Source organism: Euprymna scolopes, chromosome 37 (genome assembly GCF_053919585.1).
Source record: "Euprymna scolopes isolate OS-2025 chromosome 37, ASM5391958v1, whole genome shotgun sequence".
Taxonomy (NCBI): domain Eukaryota; kingdom Metazoa; phylum Mollusca; class Cephalopoda; order Sepiida; family Sepiolidae; genus Euprymna; species Euprymna scolopes.
The window spans coordinates 47427465-47451448 of record NC_136518.1 but is presented as its reverse complement, the minus strand read 5'-3'; the positions used below and the strand labels follow the sequence as shown (position 1 = coordinate 47451448).

The 23984-nt window shown below is 33.4% G+C and overlaps 1 protein-coding gene across 22 annotated transcripts in view; it reads right to left on the bottom strand.

Annotated features, from left to right (window-relative positions):
- LOC145261142 (neogenin-like) overlaps positions 1–23984 on the bottom strand; it is a 396586-nt gene that overhangs the window by 372160 nt on the left and 442 nt on the right. For all 22 annotated transcript variants that reach the window (XM_080119417.1, XM_080119423.1, XM_080119424.1 and 19 more), the window contains exon 1: positions 23244–23984. This exon is cut by the window's right edge. In XM_080119417.1, the coding sequence (XP_079975543.1) occupies positions 23244–23352 (109 nt within the window). In that variant the 5' untranslated portion in view covers positions 23353–23984. The remainder of the gene's footprint in view (positions 1–23243) is intronic.

Below are 23984 nucleotides of genomic sequence, written 5' to 3'. Positions count from 1 at the left end.
TGCTCGAACGAACTTGCTGCATTTGTGCCCAGATTGTTTTTATGAAAATTATACTGAGACTCGACTTCCTACACTCTGGTGTAGGCCCATCATTATTATAACTGCTACTACTATGCGAGAAAAAACAAAAAACGGTTTAGTAAAAAAAGCAGTTTTCTCTTAAACATATGATCGCAACAACGTGTATTTGTAAAGGATTCGACGAAGGCCGGTTGGTATTTTTATGGCCATTAAAAAAAAAAAAAAAAAAAAATTCAGAGGCGCGATTGTGATTAAAAAAAGAAAAGGTATTAGAAAGATTTAAACACACACACGACGGCTAGGTTTTTCTGTAGTAAGGCTTTTAAAAGTTCATGTCCAGACTTCTTCCTATAATAAAAAGCAGAAATAAAGAAAAACCTGTATATGCACCCGTAACGGAACGAATCTATCATATTCCAAAAATAATGAAAATTGATAAATTAGTTTTATTTTTATAAAGATCATGCGATTAATGTGAATCCGTAGACATTACAATATAAATCTAGTATAAATATGATTTATTGTTAGTTATCTCCCTTTGTTTCTTGAAAATTGTTTTTTCAAATAGGCGAATGAATGAGGCAGTAATTTTTCGTATTTGATCTTATTTAAAAAAAATAATACTACTCGATCATTTTACGTGATTTTTAGAATTTTTTTGTTTCGTCACGAAATAGAGAACTACTCAGGATCTTTTTTTTACCATGCAGATGTTTATTTATTTATTTATTTATTTATTTTAGGGCGAATTCTAGGCAAGGACCCATTTCGATCCATCTTTTAAAAGCAATACTACAAAAGCACACACACACACACACACACACACACACATAAATAAAAGAAAAAAGAATGTGTGTGTATTTTACACAAGATGGAACAAATGAGTATCAAAAAGATCCTTTTGGAGAGCCCTTCCCTTAGCTGAGCACAATAAAATAATAAAACTGAAAATAGAGTGAGTTCGTGTGTGTGTGTGTGTGTGTGTGTGTGTGAGTGTGAGTGTGCGCGTGAATGGATTGGGGCGTGTAATTTTTACTGACTAAGTTAGTCAATCTCTCTTTCTTTCTATATATGCGTTTATACGGGAGGGGGATATTTATTTTCTTCATACCGCAGGAAGACGTGACAAAGTCAGAATGTGGGAGGAGAGGGGGGTAGTCAAGCCAGCGCCCGCCCCTTACGGAGAAGCACGCTGGTTTTAAAAAATTGCCTGCGCTGTCGCTGTCCAGTCGGAATTCACATGCGCCCTAGGCAGTAATAAACGTACTCCAATGTAAACAAGGGCAGCAACAACGACCTGGCAGGGTGGACCTCCTAGAACTGCCCAGAACCACACCTCAGCTCGACAGATGCAAAAGTCATTCTCTACTCTAAAATGTCAGATCATGTCGTGGACGTACCCTCAACAGGGCCACCGCCGTCGTCGTCGTCGTCGTCGTCATCACTTACTATTCTTCTCTTAGATATATCCACAACAATGTTTCTTCCTCGACCTTCTTTAGGTGTATCTTCTTTCCGAATTAAGGAACTAAGAACCTGTACAAAATTTCGAAATGAATGAACTCTTTATTTAATCCACAGGGCAGATTGTTTTTATTCCATCAGCAATCACCGAATCATCTAAATTGTTATCGTATGCAGTATATGAACCTGAACCCCCGGCCCCAAGAAGACTAACTTCGAACTGGTTGTTAACCAACGCTTTTAAATGTTGTGAATATAGCATCGAAGCTGAGAACAGTAGTCCGAAGAATCCAAATAATTAAAAAAATTATCAACTCTTGATCATATGCACGGATTGATAATACGGTCAATTCTCCTTTACGGTTGCGAATGGTGGAGAGTAACGAAGGAATGTTTTGGATAAGGGTTGATCTTAAGGTATGCGGTCTGTTATTAAAGACATCGATGATCATGGATCTCCAGTTTCCTCTGCATTCGGTCTTTCCGCTGAGATTTATATAATTGTATTTCCGGTGATCCTATTGCTTTGTCAGCGAACTGTATTCGTTATCTTCCTCTGCACTTTTTTCCCCGGTGATTTCCCCTAACAGCAAGTTTTTTTCCAAGGCGTTCGTTCGTCCACATTAAATGTCCAAAGAACTTTAACTATCTGGCATGGACGGTATTGCGTAGCTGTACTCTACCTTACATATGACTTCTTCGTTTGTCTTACTTTCTGTCCATGAGATTCTCTTTAAAAAACATATCTCCGCTGTTTTCATACGACTTTCAGCTCCCTTCGTTACTATCCAACATTCGAAACCTCTAATCCTCGGGAATCATTTTGTTAAATTTATATACAAAATTGATTGCTCACTGTAAATTGTCAAATAATTGTTTTTGTTTCCTGTTTTTCTGCCAAGTTTTTCAGGGTGTTCACACGTAATCGTCTAAAAAAGTAGAATCTCATTTTTTTTTTTTTGATAGACGATTTAGCGGAAGAAGTTAATCTACAGATTTTAAAAATTAATCGTTACTATCCAACATTTACAACCGTAAAGGAGAATTGTAATTGACCATATGTATGGAACACAAAAATCAGAATCTTGAAGATGTACATATGTATTGATCAGTTCATTTAGATGCAACTCACTCGTATTTCCAGTGACACTGTTGAGTTTGTCAGTTCGTTGTTTTCCTCTGCACTTTTTTCCAGTGATTTTTCCTAACATCAAGCTTTTTTCAAGAGCCGTCTGCCTGCATTAAATGGCCGAAGAACTTTAACTTTTTTGCGTGGACGGTATTGAGTTGTAATCTATTGTACTCTGCCTTACACATGACTTCTTGGTTTGTCTTCCTTTCTGTCCATGAGATTCGTAGAATTGTCCTTAAAAAAACATATCTCACTGCTTCCAAACGACCTTCAGCTGCCTTCGTTACCATCCAATATTCGAAACCTCTAATCCTCGGGAATCATTTTATTAAATTTATATACGAAATTGATTGCTCACTCTAAATTGTCAAATAATTGTTTGTTTCTTGTTTTTCTGCCAAGTTTTTCAGGGTGTTCACACGGAATCGTCTAAAAACGTAGAATCTCTCTCTTTTTTTTTTTTTTGACGGGCGATTTAGCGGAAGAAGTTAATCTACATATTTAAAAAAATAATTCGGAAAAGAAATCACTTGAAACGATTGGTTAATTGATTTTAAAGTATAAGTCAATCAAATCCAAAAAATCAATCAAAAAAGTCAATCGTTGTTTCTGAATTTTTTAGATGAGGATTGATTATTATTATTTGCACTTTGAGTGTTTTTTTTTTTTCACGGCATTTCGATTGATGTAACCTCTTCACCAGATGTATCTTGTCGAACTCGGGAATCTTAGCAAAATTCTGTTGTAAAAGTTACTGTTCTGGATGTTGAAAGTTCGATCCTCAGTGCAGGCGACACTCAGAATACAATTGTGAATTTCGTTCTTGGCCTTCGGGACAAGATCAAAGTGTAGTATCTGTTCTTCAGATGCTGCACTTCTATTTCTTGTTCTCTTTCGGTGGAGGAGAAATCCTTCACGACTGAGACAATTTTTATTTTTGTACCTTTTCTCCACGTTAAAAAACGACCCTGGTGTCTAACTCTGTCCCGTGGGGAGGCATAGTAAATAGGTACTTAGGACTTCTACCCAGTCATGGCTGACGAAACGAGAATGCTACCCCCGTCTATTTAATAAAGGGTTCCGTTTGAAATTCTGTGTAGATTCCCTAACTCAACAAGATACAACTAAAGAAGGTCGGATGTTACGTCGACCGATATATTGTGCAAATAACACTCAAGATGAGAACAGTAGTCTGAATAATCCAAATAATACGAACATTAATCTTATACCGAAGTGATAGATCGATGTTGTATGCAATCAAGATTATACCTAATCGATCGCATGCGATCGAATTGTATATTAATTTAGAAGAGATATTTTTATTTCATCCAGCACGTGGTCTTTCCAAACGGTCACCCATTTAGTACAGGCCCGGCTCGTCGCGGCTTAACTTTGGAGGAACATGTGTGTCAATGTGATTATAGTCGTATCCCATTACAAATGAATAAGGGACACATTAGTCAGAAGGCGTCGTTTATAATGTGAATAATTTACGATGACGAAATAATTTATATTGAGTGATAATTTCCAACTGAATATCACTAGCTATGAATGGCGTGTGGTGCGCATATAGGGTTACATTCGATTGCTAACATTGGAAGAAAATAAACAAAAAGAAAGGAAGTAATCTAAAACGTCCAAATTTATAACGACAGGCGTCGAAAAAAAAACACACACACAAAAAAAAAAAAACAACAAACAAAACAGTTCGTTTAATTTAAATAGGGTCGCATTACACTTGAGAAACGTCTGATTTTTAAGAGGCAATCCTTTTCCTGTGGTACTGATAAAGATAAAAATAGATCAGGGTCTAGTTTAGATAACAATCAGAGTCGCCCGGACCGAAAAAAAAATCGTTCAAATCATAACACAAACGCCACAAAAACCATTTGACCAGATGCCCATAGAGAGGTTTAAAAGTTAAACCAGAGCGGACCAGTCGCCACAGATAAGCTGTAAAAACGAACCAGAGCAGACCAAATGTTACATAGAAGCTGAAAACCGAACCAAAGCAAGCCAGATGTTACATAGAAGCCCAAAATCCGGACTAGAGCAGGCCAGGCATTAAATAGAAGCTCAAAACCGAACCAGAGCGGACCAGACGCTATATAGAGACGCAAATCATAATGAGTTTGCCAAACGCTAAAGAAATACAAATGAGACCAGAGCTGAACCAGTTCTGCTGTGGCTTTCGTAAATAGTATAAAAAACTGAAACCCGGAGGATATTTATTAATATATATTGTTAAAATTTCACTAGAGGTATCTAAATTATCATTGAGGACTTTAACCCACAGTTTACCCATTTGTATGGAAATAAAGATAGCCCATATTATGATCCCTTACGCCTAGCAACTGTGTTCAAAAATTCATGACCAGTTAATTAGTTTAGAAGTCAATTCTGTACATACCTAATTATATATTGTATTGCAAGTTATTAAAATATGGCAATTAAGCTTAATAGTCACATTCATGAATTATTACCAAGCTCTTACTCGCGGATTGAGCACTGTTGAAGTAAATATTGTAAATTGATACGTAAAATACAATATTTTATATAGATACATGATATATTAGGGATACATATCCGTTCTGTCAAAAAAAAAAAAAAAAATTAATGAAGAAAAACTGCTGGGCGAATCCCTTTCTAGAGTTTAAAGCACACACACACACACACACACACACACACACACACACACACACTTGTTAATCCCATTTTTTCAAAACTTTCCAGCGTGAGAGATATTTATCTTTCTAACTTCACCGATTAAAGCGTTATTTTATATGATGAACATTGGCGAAGTATATAAATGAAGGTGTCTGTGTGTCTGTGTACATTTTCCTTCGCAATAACTTTGTCAATTTTTAGTCTACAGACTCGAAATTTTATAGACAGGGTACTGAGATTTGGGAAAATCTATGTGATCAGTTTTCGGTCAGAAATTTGGCTGTTAAGGGGTCAAAGTTAAACGATTTGACCTTTGAGAACTCTACCAAACTCCCTCGAGAATTTGGGGTCTACACACTTGAAATTTTAGACATATGTACCTTGGACATGGATCTAACTTAATAACTCGATTTGAGCCCAAAACAAATTTTAAGGGGTCATAATAGAGGTCAAATTTAAAAAAATTGACCCTTTTGTTTTTTGCTCAGCATACACCTCCAAACACCCGGGCAACGCCGAGAACCCATGCTGGTATATATATAAATTCGTATTCCTGTTTGTTTTGTTTGTTCACAATTTGATTAATATATACAAAAGGTCCATTACTTTAATGCCTTTATATAGTATGATTCGTGTAAAATAGACGATTAAGGGATGACATCATTTGCATATTACATTAAGGGAAATCGATTTATTAAATAGCCGTGTGTTAGTTATTGTTTATAGTGAGATAAATTGTTTTAAGTGATCTATTTACTATTTAAGTTTATTATTTAAATTTGATTTATATTAATAACATATTTAATTTTATTTATTTTTACCAACATCGATTTTTTTTTATATAAAACGGTTTGGGTTGAGTTTTGAGTTATTTCCCCTGGACGCTAACTGTCTTCTTTTTGTTTTTGTTTTGTTTTTCGGCGGATAACCAAACTAAAATAATTCACACAACTTTTCAAGCATTTTTTTTTTTTTGAATCAGTTCAAATAAAATAATTTCTGTGATTTCGCAATCTAGTGGATTTTTATTTTAAAACAAACAATTCAACTACGATTTTTTCATTTACGTTTATTTTACCAGTTTTTTTTTTCTTCACATTTTTCTGACATCGTAACTGCTTATTTTTTTTCCTTTTAATAACGCAATAAGTCATAACTGATCATTTTTATAACATAAACATTCGGTTAACACAAATTCTACTTTGGTATTTTTGAAACTGAATTATTTACAGTTTGTTTTCGTTGCAACAAACCGTAAAAACAAATCTTTCTAGACTGAGGTAGCATAAAAACAATTTGCTTAAACTGGAATATAGTCTTAAAAAGGTGTTCAATATCCGGAAAATAGCTTCTCTTCGTATCCCTTCTACCGAAATATCTGGTGGAGAGTTTGTCACATACTTCTTTTTTCGGTGTGTGTGTGGGGGGGGGGTTACATTTTTGTGTTTTCATTCGTTCTTTTATTTTTGAAATTTTTGTTGGGGTAACGATGGAGTTGACATATAATAATGAAACGAAACACAGGTCAATATTCTTAGTATAGCAGGTGTAACCAAACCGAACTTCATGTCGACCCTGGCAACGCTGGGTATCCATGCTAGTATATATATATTTATATATTATTTATTAGCGTGCGTCCTCCGTCAAAAATTAAAATTTTTAAGTATATATATATATATATATATATATATAAAATTTTAATTTTTGACGGAGGACGCACGGCGACGCACGGTAATAAATAATAAATTTCGTTGAGTTAATTAAAATTCGATAATTCTGATTTTAATTTTCTTTTATGAAAACGAAAATTAGCGCATTTTCGCATTGGTTTGTTTACAAAACAAAGAGTAGTCTCCTAGTGAAGAAGATCCCACTCCTCTCGACTCCGTATCATCGATGGAGAGGATGAGGAGATTTGGCAGGGTGGGGGTCACACCTTGCCTGTTCCATACGAAATGCAACTCATGTTCGCATGTGCAAATGTGTACGTGTGTGCGCGACTGCGCGTTGCAGTATAAAGCACCAAGATCTGTAAAATTAGAACACACGCATCTATCATTGTTTTTTTTTAAGACATCTCGATCAGTTTGCAAGATAGACAAGAAAACAGCAAAAAAAGTGACACAAAAATAAATAAATAAATAAAAATAGTGTGTGTGTGTGTGTGTGTGTGTTTTAAAGCCGTGTACGTTAAATCAACAACTACTTTCTTTTTTTACAGATTTGGCAAGTATCGGTGATTTATGTCCAGCTTGGTTTAACAACTCCCGATCAGCGTCTGTAAATTGCAAATGATACGATCAATTTATCGAGAGAAGCAAAGCATTTGCTGAACGAATAATTCATGAAATGGACCTGTCAACTGGCCATCTCTTTCAGGCGATTTAACCCAATTAGAATGTTTTCTTTAGGGATACGTAAAGTCTCATGTCTACGTTGATAAACCAAGCACAATAGACTACTTGGAAGGTAACATTCGGCGCGTTATCGCCGAAATGCAGCCTGATTTAATGCGTAAAGTTTGTGAAAAATGAACCTCTACATTACACCACATACGCGTGGCCCACGGGGCCACATGCTCGAAATGTCCGAATTAAACTGCATATTTGTATAATGAAAATAGTATTCTATGATTTATTTTAACGTTCGCCGCCTCTTAAAAAAAAAAAAAAAAAAAAAAAAAAACACCCTATATATAACAAATATACGTTACCAATGCAAAGATACGTTACTCTTTTAAATACCTAGATATTTTTTTGTGCGTTTTCTGTTTTGACTTATTTTGGAGGGCTTATTTACTTCGATGCAGTTTTCGATTAATAAAAATTGAGTCTTGCTAAATTGGCATAAGAATAAGATTTCAGAAAATTATTACCTCTTGTTCCATTTTTTTTTCTTTTTTCTTTTTTTAGCAAAACTATGTTCGCTAACTGTTTTCGAAAACTATTTTCACTGTTCCGCTAATATGCTTCCCGGTTGAATATAACATGGTAGCCGGTAAATTTTTACGACGTGGCCCAGCATATTATAAACATCCCAACTCCCTATGTTAAGAACGGCTTTCGGAATAAACACCCCCAACCTCGAAAGCTGTTCTTATTATGGGGAGGTTGGGGGCGTTATTCCGAAACCCTTATCCTCGAGTGGCCTTCGGCCCTTGATAAGAGGGGACTCAAATAAAAAAAAAAATTCTCCCTTATTGTTGTTCGTAATTTTTGGTTATGTTCATTACCGTCGCATGACAAATAGATATCTCTGGTTTTACTTGAAATCCAATATTTCGAATTTCGGTCTAATAACGAAGTAGCACCGCTTTCTTTCCTGACAACGCAGTCATTATCATACGACTAACACACGACCAAAGAAACAACGAGACATGTTGCATCGCGCACACTTAGCTTTGGAGAATATGGCGCATTATATCATTTTAAAGAAGCTTTTAGTTTTTTTGAACACGGTAATAGAAAAAGTATATGAGTTAAAATTTTTATGAAAAATAAAAGTAAAAAAAAATAAATCTTAAATTTTCTCAAAGAAACCCAAACTAAAAATCTGAAGATTTCCAACAAAGAAGAAAAAAAAACAAAAAAAAACAAAAAAAAAAAAAATCGGCGCTTCTACACTATTAGGACGAAATTTCGGAAATTGCAATACTGAATTTCACATGAAAACAATGGTATCTACGTACTACTCGTATTTTTAAGATGATTATATCCAAAAATTACGAAAATCGATAAGGTAGAAAATTATTTATTCAAGAAAATAAGAAATAGAATTGGATGAAAACGACCGTAAGTCAGAGTTCAAACGGGGGGTAACTTTCCGTTTCGATTTAAACAATATGGCCGCAATTTTTCACCTGCTGACATAATTAAAGTTTTTTTTTCTTTTAATAATTCAGTAATATTCAAGTACTTTCGACTGCATAATTTGGAAGCTACCATTGTAACTTATAAAATTGACAAAAAAAAAAAAAAAATCAGTAAAAATCAACGTTTTTTTTTTTTTTCTTGGTACTTGTACAGTTTAATCAAGACACTCAAAAATGAAAATATTAAAAAAAAAAAAAAAAAAGGTTATATTGTACGTATCCATTTTGGACTGAAAATCTCCGAAAAAAAAAATTCATTTAATTTGATCGAGTAGTTTTTATTTTACAGCAGAAAAACGTTTTTATGAGAGCGGGTTGAAGTCAGCCATCATGGAATTTGTTGAACACGCCACGGGGAGATAACTCCAGTTAAAGTGCCGACACTCCCTCCCCATCTTTATTACTAGCTTTTCTTCCTAAAAATCGAACCTTTTGCTCCGTATCATAACAGATTGTTTTTTTTCGCTGTAAAATAAAAATTACTTCATGAAATTAAGTGAATTTTTTTTTTCGGAGAACTTCGTTCCATAACGGATACGTACAATATAACCCCCCTTTTTTTTTTTTTTCAATATTTTCATTTTTTAATGTCTTGATTAAACTGTACAAGTACCCCTTTTTTTTATCTGAAAACTCCATTTACCGACTACAAAATTTCGTCCTAATAGTGGTGCAGAAGTGGCAAAAAATTAATAGTAGCTTTTATTTATTTACCATTTTTTTAAATTCCAAATTAGCTTTTCGGCGAACCTGTACGAAAGTGCCCACCCCCTAAAAATGCATGTTTTTCACCTATTTATTTTTTTCTGACGATTAGACTTAAATATCATATTAGCAGAAAAAAAAAAAAAAAAAAAAAAATGAATAACTTTAAGGGGATTCACTTTCTCGTTATAACGGTCTAATCACGTGACACGTCGGTAAAGAAATGGACAGTAAGTCAGGTAGCAATGAAGTAGAAGGTTATAATGAGAAAGTGAACCCCTTTCTAAAATGTCTTAAATTTTTTTTTTCAAATTTTTTTCTGCTATTATGATACTTAAGTCTGTAATCTATAATAATCGTCGAAAAAAGTTGGTGCTTCTACACTTTATTGCCGAAATTGGAGACGCCATTTTATTTCACGCACCTGCTTTCCAAATTTAGAGGAGAAATCATTGGCCGAAGCAGAAGCATGAAATAATAACAAAAGAATTAAACTTCCGGAATGAACTATGAAAAAAAGTAAATAAAGAAAGTGAAAGAGAACATATATCCATAATTGTTTAATTGGAAATGTTTCGATTTAATTAATGAGAACGGGAAAGTTTTTCATGGAACATTTTTTTTTTTTTTTTTTTTTTTTTAATAAAAACAAAATGAAATGGCATATTCATAATGGTTTAAACTAGGCGAACGCCATTTGAAAACCAAAACAAAACCAAAACATAATGATATCTCCCCTGGATTTGGATAGCATGCGCGTGAAATAAAATGGCGTCTCCAATTTCGGCAATAAAGTGTAGAAGCACCAAAAAGTTAAATAAAGATGTAAAACACGCATTTTTAGGGCGTAGGCACAGGTTCGCCATATTTTTTTTTTTTTTTTTTTTAATATTAATTTAAAGAATAAAATGCACGGTCAGCAGCGACTACTACTACGACTAGAAAGATTATTTCTTTGTCGAATTATTAAGTGAAAAATATTAACGGAAACCTGTAGAAAGGTTTAGAATAGTTGTTTTGCCTTTAGTAACATTTATTTGTGGCTTTTTTTTTTCTTTCATTCATTTTTTTTGTTTTTGTTTTGTTAGTTATAGTAAAAATTACCTAATAATAGAAATAGATAAAACGAACGTCTTTAATGTATTTATTTATTTGAAACCATTAAAATCGTCTTGTTTTTGCCGTAAAAATGAATATCAGCTAAATATTGGATACTTATGCAGAACGGACCGTGCTGAAACAATAGCGTCATTATTTAGAAAACCTTTCTTAACATGGAGAAGGCAGAGAGTTTGTTTTTTTTTTGTTTTTTTTTTTAAACTCTTCTGGCAATAAACAAAAGACGCCGTAAAAATTAAAAAGACGGCCCGTATTCTGCATAAGTACGAAATATTTTGTATTTTTCCAAATATACAAACGGCGAGGGGGGGGGGGCTTCTAAAGTATTCTTCTGTTCAACTGTAGCCTTCGTAAATAGGTGATTGTGGTTCAACTCCTAGAAACCGAGACCCCCCCTTTCCCAATTGTCTTATGAGTTTGGATAAAAAATAATAATAATAATAATAATAATACCAATCTGCGGCTCAAATTTCGTTCAACGTTAAAAAAAGAGTTAAAAATTGAAATTCAAGTGAAACCAATGGCATCTACTGAATTGTATTGTCACAATAATGAACATATCTAAAAATTACGAAAACAATAGAAAATTCATTATTAATGGAAATAGTTTTCGGAGACAATTAGCGAAAATTAATTTTGACAAAAAACAAACAAACAAAAACGGAGAGTTCGAATCGTAACAATAGGCAGGTAAATATTTTTTATAGAAAACTGAAAATCTTTGGCCAATTTAGTAAAACTTAATTGTCGCTAATTGTCTTCAAAACCCGTTTTCATTGATAAATTTTTTCTAGCTTATCGTTTTTCGTAATTTTTGGATATTTTCATCACTGCGACATGACAATTCAGTAGATACCATTGGTTTTACTTGAAATTCAATATTTCAATTTTCGAATTTCGTTATAAAAATGAACAATAATAACAACAAAATACCATATGTCCTTTTGTAGAAATCGTGTTGTCTTTCTTTTTTTCTTTTTTGTCTATTGTATTTGACACTTAATTGACATCGTTTTCTCTTTAGTCAACAGATTTCATGACTAATTGAGATTTATTACTTATTAATTCACAACCGTGGTAACATTTGTTTTTAATCAATAGAGCACTAGAGCAGTCAATTCTCTATTGAAACACTGCCTGCTGATACTGTTATTAGTTGATCCATGATTTTGATCATTAACCTAACGGATTCGACTCACGTATTTAACGAATCAATGCATAAGAATAAACGACCGATAAGTTTCATATTTTTCAGGTAAAGTGGCAGTTAAATTTTTTGGGGGGAAAGTCGACACACACTAACTAAAATTGTTTTTATTTTAGGAGATTATGACATGCTGAAAATATTTGCGTTAAAATCAATTTAGTATTTACGTATTAATAGAAAAAAAAACACTTGAACATTTTTTAAATTAGAGAATTGGCTTGTTGACGCTACGGTGACGTGAGTAGTGTCTACCAGTATTTTTGTTTAATTTTCGACTTTTGAGTGACTATCGAGGCTCGGTTATGATTTTGAGACCGGACCAGGACAGGACAACCATTTTGTGATTTGTTTTAACTCGACAGGCTTTGTTTTAAGTATAAAACAAAACACTTTAAAATGAGTGGCTGTCGGGCCTTGATAAGTGGTGATCACTGTGTAAAAAAAAGTTAAAACACACACACACACACACAAATCCATCCAGGTAGGTAGAAGAGTACATTAGCTTGCCTTTGGTAACATTTATTTGTTGGATATTTATTTCTCCATCCTTTTTTTTGCTTTGTTCGCTATTCTGGAAAATCTCTAAATAAAATAAAAATATTGGGGAATTGTCCTCAAACGCTAGATCAAAAGAACAAACAATTTTAAAAGCAATGCCGTTGGTAAAATATTTAACCGGTTTCGACCAGTTGTCATGCAAGCCGATGTTCCACTTGGAATCGTTCTGACAAACTAGAATCTCTCCTAAACCATCAGATCCTTCTTTGTCGGGATAAGATATGACCCGGCTCAGTCCTAGGGGATGCACCCTCCCAGGATTTATCTCCGAAATAGGAGTTGATTTATTGAAACGAAGTATGGTCTGGATAGGTCTTAAGCGATGTCCTCCCAGGCATTACCCTCTCCTTCGGGAGTCGGAGTTAGTTTATTGCAAATCGAATGCTGTAGAATACCAACAAGGCTCTTTGGTTTTTGTACCCAACCAAAGTGTCCTCTCGTATATCTCCCGATAGTGCCACATAAAGTCCAAGATACAATAAAAAAATCAAAACTATTTTATATAAATTGTGAGTGAAATATTTAAAAAACGGTTTCGGTCAGTTAGTTGTCACATGGGACGTGGTTCTATTTGGTACCATTCTGACAACCTAGGATCCTCCTGAACCATCAGATCCTTTTTTGTTGGGATGAGGTATAGCCCGGCTCAGTCCTAGCATTTAAATTAATATATTCTTATTACAATAATAAATAGCCAACCACTTATCACGGTCACAAAGTCACTCGACGATGAGGGGTTCATGAGAGAGAGAAAGAATGGCAAATTTTTACGACGTGCCCCAGGCAGCGGCCCAGCGTATTATAAACACCCAACCTCTCTATGTTAAGGGCTTTCGGAATACCGCCCCCCCAACCTTGAAAGCCCTTCTTAACATGGGGAGGTTGGGCGTGTTTATTCCGAAAACCGTTCTTAACATGGGGTGGTTGGGAGCGTTTACACTACGTTGGGCCGGGGCAGGTCGTAAAAAATATCGAAATAATTGCCAGTTAAATTATGAATATTACGAGAATTGAAATTGATATACATGCATCTCCCAGGTATTACCTCCTTTTTCGTTCCTGCAATGGAATGCCGAAGGATCAGTTCGCGGCTATATTCTTACCCCTTTAGAGTCCCACAGCCACACAGAGAAATAATGTGAACTCAAGTTTGGGATTCATATTAGTATGGTTGCAGCAAGGGCACCAAATTACGACCTCGACCAGCGTCAAGGAGTCAGACGAGTTGACCCATCCTCGCCATGGTAGTGGCTGAGAGATCTTTATTTGTTCGGGTCAGGGTATATTGAGTTCAGAAGTTGGTGAGGAGAGGAAGAGGGCTTAAAGTGTACGCCATTGCGACTGGTAGGTGGTGTTAGACCCTGTCCCCTCCAAAACTTTTTTTTTTTTTTCAAGAAAAAAAAAAAAAAAAAAAACGTCAGTCAGTGTACTGCTGTTGTACTATGTATCTACCTTTCAAGCAATAATAAAGGAAAGATTTAAGAGCAAGTTAGGGTTACTTATCCCAAGTTTCACGTGATAGGGATTTAAATTTTTTTTTTTTTTTTTGACTCCCGTTCAATCCTAACAAGGCATATCGCCACTTGGACATAGGAGCTACAATTTGGGACCATGCCTAGGAAAGGTTAACAAGATGCTAGTTTACATTACATTTAAACTTCTGCATATTAGTATAGTCAAAGAAGCAGGTAGCAGGAAGAGATTTCCAAAGTTTAGCTGTTAGAGGGAAGAAACTATTAGAGTTAGAAAGCAATTGACAGTTTGAAACGACTATTTTTATGAAATAGTTTTTTTTTTCGAACAAATAAATAATTTTAAACATGTTATTGATTAATTTGTTGTTAAACCTTTCAACCTTGCTTTAATTCAATAACATGTTTAAACTTATTTATTTGTTCAAAAAAAAAAAAAAAACTATTTTATAAAAATCCAATGTTGCTTTCATTACAATATTATATTAAAATTATATTTTCTTACGGAAACTTTTCAGTAAATGTTTTTACAATTATATTTGGATAAATTTTTATACAGTAAATGTTTTTTGTTTTCGTTTCCCGTTTTCAGTAATTTATTCACTTTTTTTCATAGTTCTTTCCCCAAGTTTAATTTTTTTTTTTTTTGTTATTTATTTCATGCTTCGGCCATAGTTTAAAATAATCGTGTCTCCCTTACATTTGCACAGTAGATGCGTGAAATAAAATGGCGTCTCCAATTTCGGCAATAAAGTGTAGAAGCACCAACAATTTTAAGAGACTAGAAAACTATTTTGTACTTAAACAAAGAGAGGCAACAGCTCGATTAGAAAAAATGTTCTTTTAAGCAAAAACAATATTACTTACTGGAATTGTCATATCGAAAATAATAATATACAAAATTTATGAAAAATTCATCGAGCTATTGTGTTTTTAGTCAAAAAAAAAAAAAAAAAAAAAACTTTTGCTATCGGAAACATGTTAGACGCCATTACGATGTAATCTAAAATATGCTATCTGAGTTATGTCCCTGTCTCTGCAATCTTCACGGTCTACTCTAAAACATATACGAAAAATGCAATTTTCCGTCAAAAATCACTTTTGGTAAATTTTTACGACGTGCCCCAGCAACCAACCCAACCTCCTCATATTAAGAACGGCTTTCGGAATAACCCCCACCTCGAAAACCGTTAACATAGGGGTGGTTTGGGGTGTTTATCCAACGTTGGGTCAGTTCGTAAAAAAAAAAAAAAAAATACCTTACTCTTAACTATAAATAACTTTATACTCGATGTATTTTCGTAATTTTTGGATATATTATTATTTTCAACATGACAATTAAGTAAGCAATAGTGTTAGTTTATTTATTTATACAAAAAAAAAAAAAAAAAAAAAAGATGCTCAGTCGCATCTCTTTGAACAAGCACAAAATTTAATCCTATAATTTTTTTAATTCCCATTTCTTCGTTGCGATGTCATGTCAACCGACCAGTCGACCACCGACTCGACTCAGTATATTACATTGATAAGTGAATTTCTTTCTTTAGTCGAGTGGAAAGAGGAAGAAGGAATTCTATATTCGCAGGCAAGGAAGGAAGAAAAAGAAAAATGTGTGAATGGGATTTTCTTTCGTGGCTCGGGTTCCTTTCATTTTTTTTTGTAGTTTGTTCAGTTCAGGATTTTGTGTAGGCAGAAAAAAAAACTTCCTTGAAATTTTCTAGGTCGCACCTGTGTAAGACGCCAGTCATTAAAAACAGGGCGCGTTACTTCATACATCGCTGTACATAAAATTTCGGTTACATTGACAGTTTTAAAACGACTATTTCTTTCATGCGATTAGTTTTTGCAAGCGGCGAATAGACAATTAGCTATTTGTTTTTTTTTTGTTTTTTTTTTTCGGATTTTTCCCCCTATTAATTCGAATTAAAAAAAAACGGTACTAATGTACTTACTATATCGTGCTGAGATAACGTTATTTAGAAAGCCATTCTTAACATGAGGGGAGGAGGGTATTTTGTAACTATTCAGTACTTTCACTTAAGGTGCAAATAGCGCAATGGGGTTTAGAATTCCAGCTTCATTTTCTGTTTGGGAAAAGTTACGTTTCGTGGTACTCGGCCGACGGTGTCACAGCAGAAAACTACCTCTTTGTTGCTCCGCCACTACTTGTTTCAAACTTTAAAAAAACGCCTTAAAATAAGTAGAAACACTAAAAACCGGTACTTGTGTATCTATGTTACTGCGCTGAAATAATAACGTTATTTAGAAGCCCATTATTAACAAGGGGAGGGGAGAGTTTTTGTAACTATTCTATACTTTCACCTAACGATATAATAAAAGCAAAAAGGACAGAGACCTGTACGAGAGTGCTCGCTCGTCGCTCACCACCTGAAATGCGTGTTTATACTTTTTTCTTTGTAAAGTTTTTCCGACGATTATCCTAGATTACAGACTTAAGTATCATATTAGCAGAAAAAATTAATGACTTTTAAGAAGGAGGTTCAGTTCACTTCCACGTTATAATGTTTAACGTTCTACTTCATTGCTACCTGACTTAATGTCCATTTCTTTATTGACGTGTCACGTGATTGGAACGTTAAAAGGAGAAAGTGAACCCCCTTCTTAAAGTTAGTTTTTTTTTCATTTTTTTCTGTTAATATAATTATTAATTCTGTGATCTATGACAATCGTCAGAAAAAAAAAAAATAATGGCGAAAAACACGCATTTTTAGGGGGTGAGCGAGCACTCTCGTACAGCCCCCTCCCCCAATCGTAAAACTCGAAAATAATATTTAAAAAATAGCGCGGTGCAATAAGTGCATAAACACACAAGGGGGAATAAAATGCAACCATTGTTAGAAGTTTCGTAGAGTTATTTTCGAAATAAGATGATTAAAAATTATTTAAGTACTTCTACAGAAGCAAACCGATTTTTACAGAAGTAAATGTAGGGGTCAAAGAAATGGTTATCCTTACGACTACTGCTTTTGTTTTAATGTTTTACTATACACATAGATTCGAAAAAGTTGTCAAAAAACAAATATATAACAAATAAATATTATCAAAGGCAAGATAAGTTACTCTTCTACTTAACTGGATAATTTTTTAGTGTTTTTATTTAATGTAACGTGTTTATTCGGCTCGAAAAAGTGTTTATCGATGTATTTAAAAAATGCAAATGGCGGCATGCTCGCTGTTGAACACGATAACTTTGGGAAAACGAGTTTAAAAAACAATTTATGCAAAATACTGTTAGAAACTCACTCAATATATGTTACCGTGACATAGGCGGACATATATTCGGTGGGTTTCTAACAGTATTTTGTATAATTTGTTTGTTTTAACTCATTTTCCCAAACTTACCGTGTTCAACAGCAAACATGCCGCCATTTTTTTTTTCAAATATATTGATAAACACTGTATGATTTTCGAACCGATTACACGTTTTAATGTGAGTAAAACCATTAAAAACTGGTACTCCGTGCTGAAATAATAACGTTATTATTTTAAAAGTCAATTCTTAACATGGGAAGGGGAGGGTGTTTTGTACCTATTCTGTAATTTAACCTTCTTGGCCTTCGGGTCAAGATCAAAGCGTAGTATCTGTTCTTCAGATGCTGCAGTTTGCTGCACTTCAATTTCTTGTTCTCTGTTAGTGGAGGAGAAATCCTTCACGACTGAGACAATTTTTATTTTTGTTCCTTTTCTCAACATTAAAAAACGACCCTGGTGTCTAACTCTGTCCCGTGGGGAGGCATTGTAAATAGGAACTTGAATTAAACTTGAAAATACGATTTAAAAAATAGCGCGGATCACTTTCTGCAGTAGCACCAAAAACTTTTCCAGATAGGTAGAAGAGTAATTTATCTTGCCGGGTTTAAAGGGGTTTGTATTACTGTACACACAGATTCGAAAAAGTTGTCAAAAAACAAATATATAACAAATAAATGTTATCAAAGGCAAGATAAGTTACTTTTCTACCAAACTGGATATTTTTTTTTTGTTTTTATTCAAGGTAACATGTTTATTCAGCTCGAAAACCATACAGTGTTTACCGATGTATTGGAAAATTCAAGATGACGTCTGACTCTCTCTTTAACACGGTAAGTTTGGGAAAAGGTGTTGTAAATAAAAAAACTGGATAAAATACTGTTAAAACTCGCTAAATATATGTTACCGTGACATAGGTTGACATATATTCGGCGGGGTTTTAATAGTATGTTGTCTAGTTTTTTTATTTATAACACCTTTTCCCAAACTTACCGTGTTAAAGACGGAGTGAGGCGCCATCTTGAATTTTCCAATAAATCGGTAAACACTGTTTTTCGAGCTGAATAAACATGTTACATTGAATAAAAACACTAAAAAAATATCCAGTTAGCTAGAAAAATAACTTATCTTGCCTTTGATAACATTTATTTGTTATATATTTGTTTTTTGACAACTTTTTCGAATCTATGTGTACAGTAATACAAACCCATCTTGCCTTTGATAACGTTTATTTGTCATATATGTTTTTTTTTTTTTTGACAATTTTTTCGTATCTATGTGTATAGTAACACAAACCCGTTAAGTCTGTTATCGACGATAAACCGAAGAAAAAATAAAACGTGAAAAAGGAAATAATTTTACGGCGGCGGTTGTTGTTCGGTTGGGTGAAGAGAAGAGAAGAGCTCGTTCAGGTCCGCCGTAAATACCTAAAACAATTTGGTTCAGTTAATTTAATAACCAAACAACGCCATAATAAATAGGTTATATTATTATGTTATTTTTTGGTCAAGATAATGCCGTTTTAATCGCAATCATAATAAAAGCTAAAAACTTCAATAGAAATGTATACATATAATGCACAGTCTATATATTTGTTTCCCCACGAGGGCAAAGTTAGGAACATTTTATTTTATTTATTTATTTATTTATTTTTTTTTTTACTGTGGGGGGAAATTACAGCTCTCCAAAATGAGCTACTTTGGATTGGGTCGAAGATCAAAATTGCCTCCGTCTAGAAAGATTTCCCATTCATTGATCGAGAACAGAAAAGGCATAAAAGGGGAAGTGTAGTATCGAAACGCGTATCTTGAAATTCATACACCATAGTTTTAGCTGAAAAATAACTTCATAAAAAAGTAGAACCCTAATTAAGAACCTTCTACTTTTGTTTATATAAAAGCAGTAAACAGACCATGCTTATTTTTAAAGACATAAATCGATTTTTTTTAATCTATAAAATACGAAAGCGTTCAAACGGTGTTAATGTGTGAAAATAAGCCAGTGAAAAAAAGGCCGGTCGAAGAAATTTGCCATGCGATTTCTTTTTTTTTTGTAAGAACCAATTTATTTGTATTGAATTAGAACGTTAACGTAAACTCGAAGTCATAGATAAATTGAGGATATATGGTTTTCCAGAAAAATAAAAATGTCTTAAATATTTGGGTGTTTAACAGGAAACCAACAAACGAAAAAAAAAAAGAGGGGGAGGGGGAGGAATTCAAATATATAACAAATAAATATTACCAAAGGAAAGATAAATTACTCTTCTACCTACCTGGATAAGTTTTGTGTGTTTTAACGTATTTTAATGCCTTTAATTCGGTTCGAAAAAGACGTAGTGCGAAGTTGGAAGTTAAACCGACAACATGGCCGACTAGAACATGTCTTCGAGGAGTCAATAATGTTTCAAAAATCCAAAAATAAGTGTCACCGTGACATAATGTCACAATAATGACTCTCTAAAAACGGTATGGTCGACCATATTGTTGTCAGTTTAACTTATAATTCGACAATACTTGTTTTTTGAAACGAATAAAAGCTTTAAAATACGTTAAAACACAAACATTTTATTTGCTACAAATAGAAATAAAAATAAGTAGATTTTCTAAAAGCAGTGTTGTCTTTATTTATTTTTTTCCCGACGAGGGTCAAATTACAGTCATCATTTTCTCACCAATATTAGGTAAATCTGGCTCTCAAAGATGGGAATTCTGGATGGATAGAAACAAAAACGAACCATCCTATGATCCCGTCGACACTCCCTCGCAAATGGGGTGACATATATTGCACCCGTCCTTCTACGAGAAGAGGGGGTAATGCTTCGGATTATGATCTGAGATAGACCCAGATACTGTACTTTAAATTATTTATTTAAAAAAAGAAAAAAAAGGTAAACAAATTATATAAATTAGGCATAAGGCCATTTAAAGTGTGCGTCTTGTGTATGGCGGTCATCTTGTGCTATTCTATTCTTAAGTAGACGCATTTTTGACCGATTTGTCCAAGCATTGTCCATTTTTCATTCTTTCATCATAAGCTCATGACTTTCACTTCAGCAGTCTCCAAAATACCGTATTTACTCCATGGACTTAAAATATTCCCAGATACTACACTCTGATCTGGACCAACTTTTCTCTAACGCAAAAATAGTGTCATCGACGTCCCCATTTATTTGCTTCTCCACTAAAACAAAGTTAGACACAAGGACGTTTTTAATGGGTGTGTGGATATACAATCCATCAAAAAGAGGTACCCGGGATAGAAAATAAAAAGGACTTATTCTTTGATTGAAGACGGAACAGATACTACACTTTAGCCTCAGGGCTAACAATAAATAAAATGGAAAACTGACTTTTAAAAAATATGGACAAATCAGACAGTCAGTTCAACTGATTTCACTTTTTTATTTAAGAATTACATTACTTGATTTATTTCCGTGACTTTTAGAACGTGAGTTTCTGGTTTTGTCACGGGTATGTACATCATACAATTTTTTTCTTATATATATATATATATATATATATATATATATATATATATATATATATATATGCGGGAATTCTACACTCGAACCTAAATTGGTTTCGGAGAAAAGGACTTCTAGAAAATTTGACGAGTAAAGTGTTAGGAAAATAGAATACTTGGATACATTCGACTTAAAATGAATTTGGCCATGGCCTACTAACGCCATGACATGGCAAATTGGTTTACATATGGATTTAAATAATCCATGAGGCATAATAGCTTTCTTTTTATTGTTTATCTGAGAAATTCGAAAGATTTTTTTTTTTTTTTAATGTTTGACTTTGCTGGAATGCAACTGAGGGGAAATTGCTGATACCCTGGTAATGTGACCACTAACTAGTTTTATTTCTTTTTCATGTTTAAAGAAAGAGCACAAGAAATGAAAGAGATATGTGTAAGTTTTGATTTCTCGGCTGTTAGCTACACTGCACTATTACCGACGAAAGGAGAATTTAAATTGCTGCATAAATGCAATCACATCTTGATCCCAAATCTCGTTAGGTTTGACAAAATCTGGAACAGAAAGGCATTTGTGTAGCCATGATGATGCGATCATCATGGTATGAAACAGACATAATAGATAATAACCTAATTAATATATATATATATTATATTTTATATATATATATGCGCGCGCGCGTGTGTGCGTGTGTGTGTGTGTGTGTGTGTGTGTGTGTGTGTGTGTGTGACCGGAGTTAATAGTGCTCAATAAAACAAGTTTATCAATAGAGCTGGCACATGTATGGGGTTTTTGGCTTAAATAGACAAGCCAAGATTTAATTTTTTAATAATCAATTGACTCTGAGGAGGTCGCAAAGATCGAAACCTCCACTTGTCGATATAAGCCAGAGAGAGAGAGAGAGAGAGAGAGAGAGAGAGAGAGAGAGAGAGAGAGAGAGATAAACATGAACTTGGAGTTAGAATTTATCACGATAATAAGTTCAACATATAGATTAAGAAATTAAAGAAAGAAAAATAGACGAAGAAAATAAAAATTGAATAAATTACAATATTTATCAATCCATCAGACCCAGAACAAGGAATTATAAAGAAAAATCCTTAATCCGTGGAGTTTCAAAGATATGCTCTTTTTATCAAAAGATAAACATTAGTAAAAAAAAAAAAAAAAAAAAAAAAGTGCATAAATTTTAATATAAAATAAAAATCAATTTCTAAAAGGTTGAAAATTTTCAAATGAGCTTTCAGATATCCGTTCCAGGACGGATAAAAATTCGCCTAGCAGAATAGTTTTACACCACGTTTACTGAGATTAAATCAGAATAATCATGCTACTACACCTTATGTCTAGAATCTTTAGTCAAATTTGGATATAAATCCATGGCACTATTATGATTCTTTTAGAAAACTGTCTCAATTTGTTAAGGATTCCCGGGGATATTGCTTTATCGATGTCTGTCTGTTGATTATGAATCGAATTCAGTACACGCTTAGGGTATTTTGCGGTAACAATACGAAAATGCGGTTACTAAGCGATATTTGAATTTTCAAATGTGATTCTTTATTCCATATTATGGTTCCTGCAAATCATCCAAAGAAATACACCAAAGAAACTGCAATTTGCGGAATATTTATTAATTAATGTCAGTGTTTATGTATTTATTGTAAACCGCGCTATTTTCAAGTCAAATTCAAGTTTTACGATATCTTTATTTTACTTTTAATAAATTGTTAGGTGTGATTACAGAATAGTTACAAAAACACCCACTCCTCCCCATGTTAAGAATGGCTTTCTAAATAATAACGTCATTAATTCAGCACGGTACAATAAGTGCATAAGTACCTTAATATCTAGCATCTATATTATTAAAATTTCACAATAGTCAGACGTCCCAGAATTTTTCACGAAGTGATTGCACCTCCTCTGCATTAGACAAAATCAAAATAAATATAGCCAGCATTTGGATCCCTTATGCTGAGCAGATGTGTTCCAAAATTCATAATAATTGGTTAACTAGTTTAAGAGTGAATCAATCATAATATATTTCTTCTTCTTCTTAATAATAATAATAATAATAATAATAATAAAAAAAAAAAAAAAAAAAAATAAATAAATTAAAAAAAATAATTAAAAAAAAAAAAAATCAGCATACTATATGACAGAAACATTGTGATAGACTGAAGACAACTGCTGACCGATTGATTATATATCAAATGTGTAGATAATGTTACTGATCGTTTTTGGTTGCGCGTATATATATATATATTACTTACCTTTGTGAACGAGTAGTAGAAATGTGTAGATCCCTATCCAAGTAGATATATATAGACTTGATTTTCCATTCCGTCTCAATCGTAAGAGAGGTTCCTCTGATAACGCCATTGCAAGGAAAAATTTAGGGGAATATACACAACCTTGGTTTGTTGATTTCTTTTTTTTTTTTTTTTTATCTGATATGATTTAAAAAAAAAAGGGGAGGATGATTTTTTTGACAGTATGAAGAAGCGGTACAAAAAGAAAGGTTGATCATTAAAAATTATAAAAATAAAAATTTATATATACCCTTTTTTAAATTAAGGGTTATTATTATTATTATTATTATTATTATTATTATATATTCATCAAGGGTCCGTTTTTCATCCCTTCTTTTATATTTATTTTCTCTTTTCACAATTTCGTCTCAAAATAAATAAAAATCATCCTTAAACAGGTAAAATCCCAGTTAACTGATCGATAGGTTGCCATGTATATATATATATATGTATGTATGTATATATATAGGAAATGTCCTGTTTTGGGATATAGCAGTATTATTGAATATTATGGGCACATATTGGAGTTTTCTTTTTTCTTTTTTAAAGTGTGGTTTGTAACATTTGCTAGGCAAGTGCGTGTTTGTATTTTGTGTGTGTTTGTGTGTTTTAAATAGTAAGAATTATTTTTATTGCTAGGTGCTACTATATCAAAGTAGCTGTTGGTATTGTTGTTAGGCTGTATTTAGACACTGGTGTCTA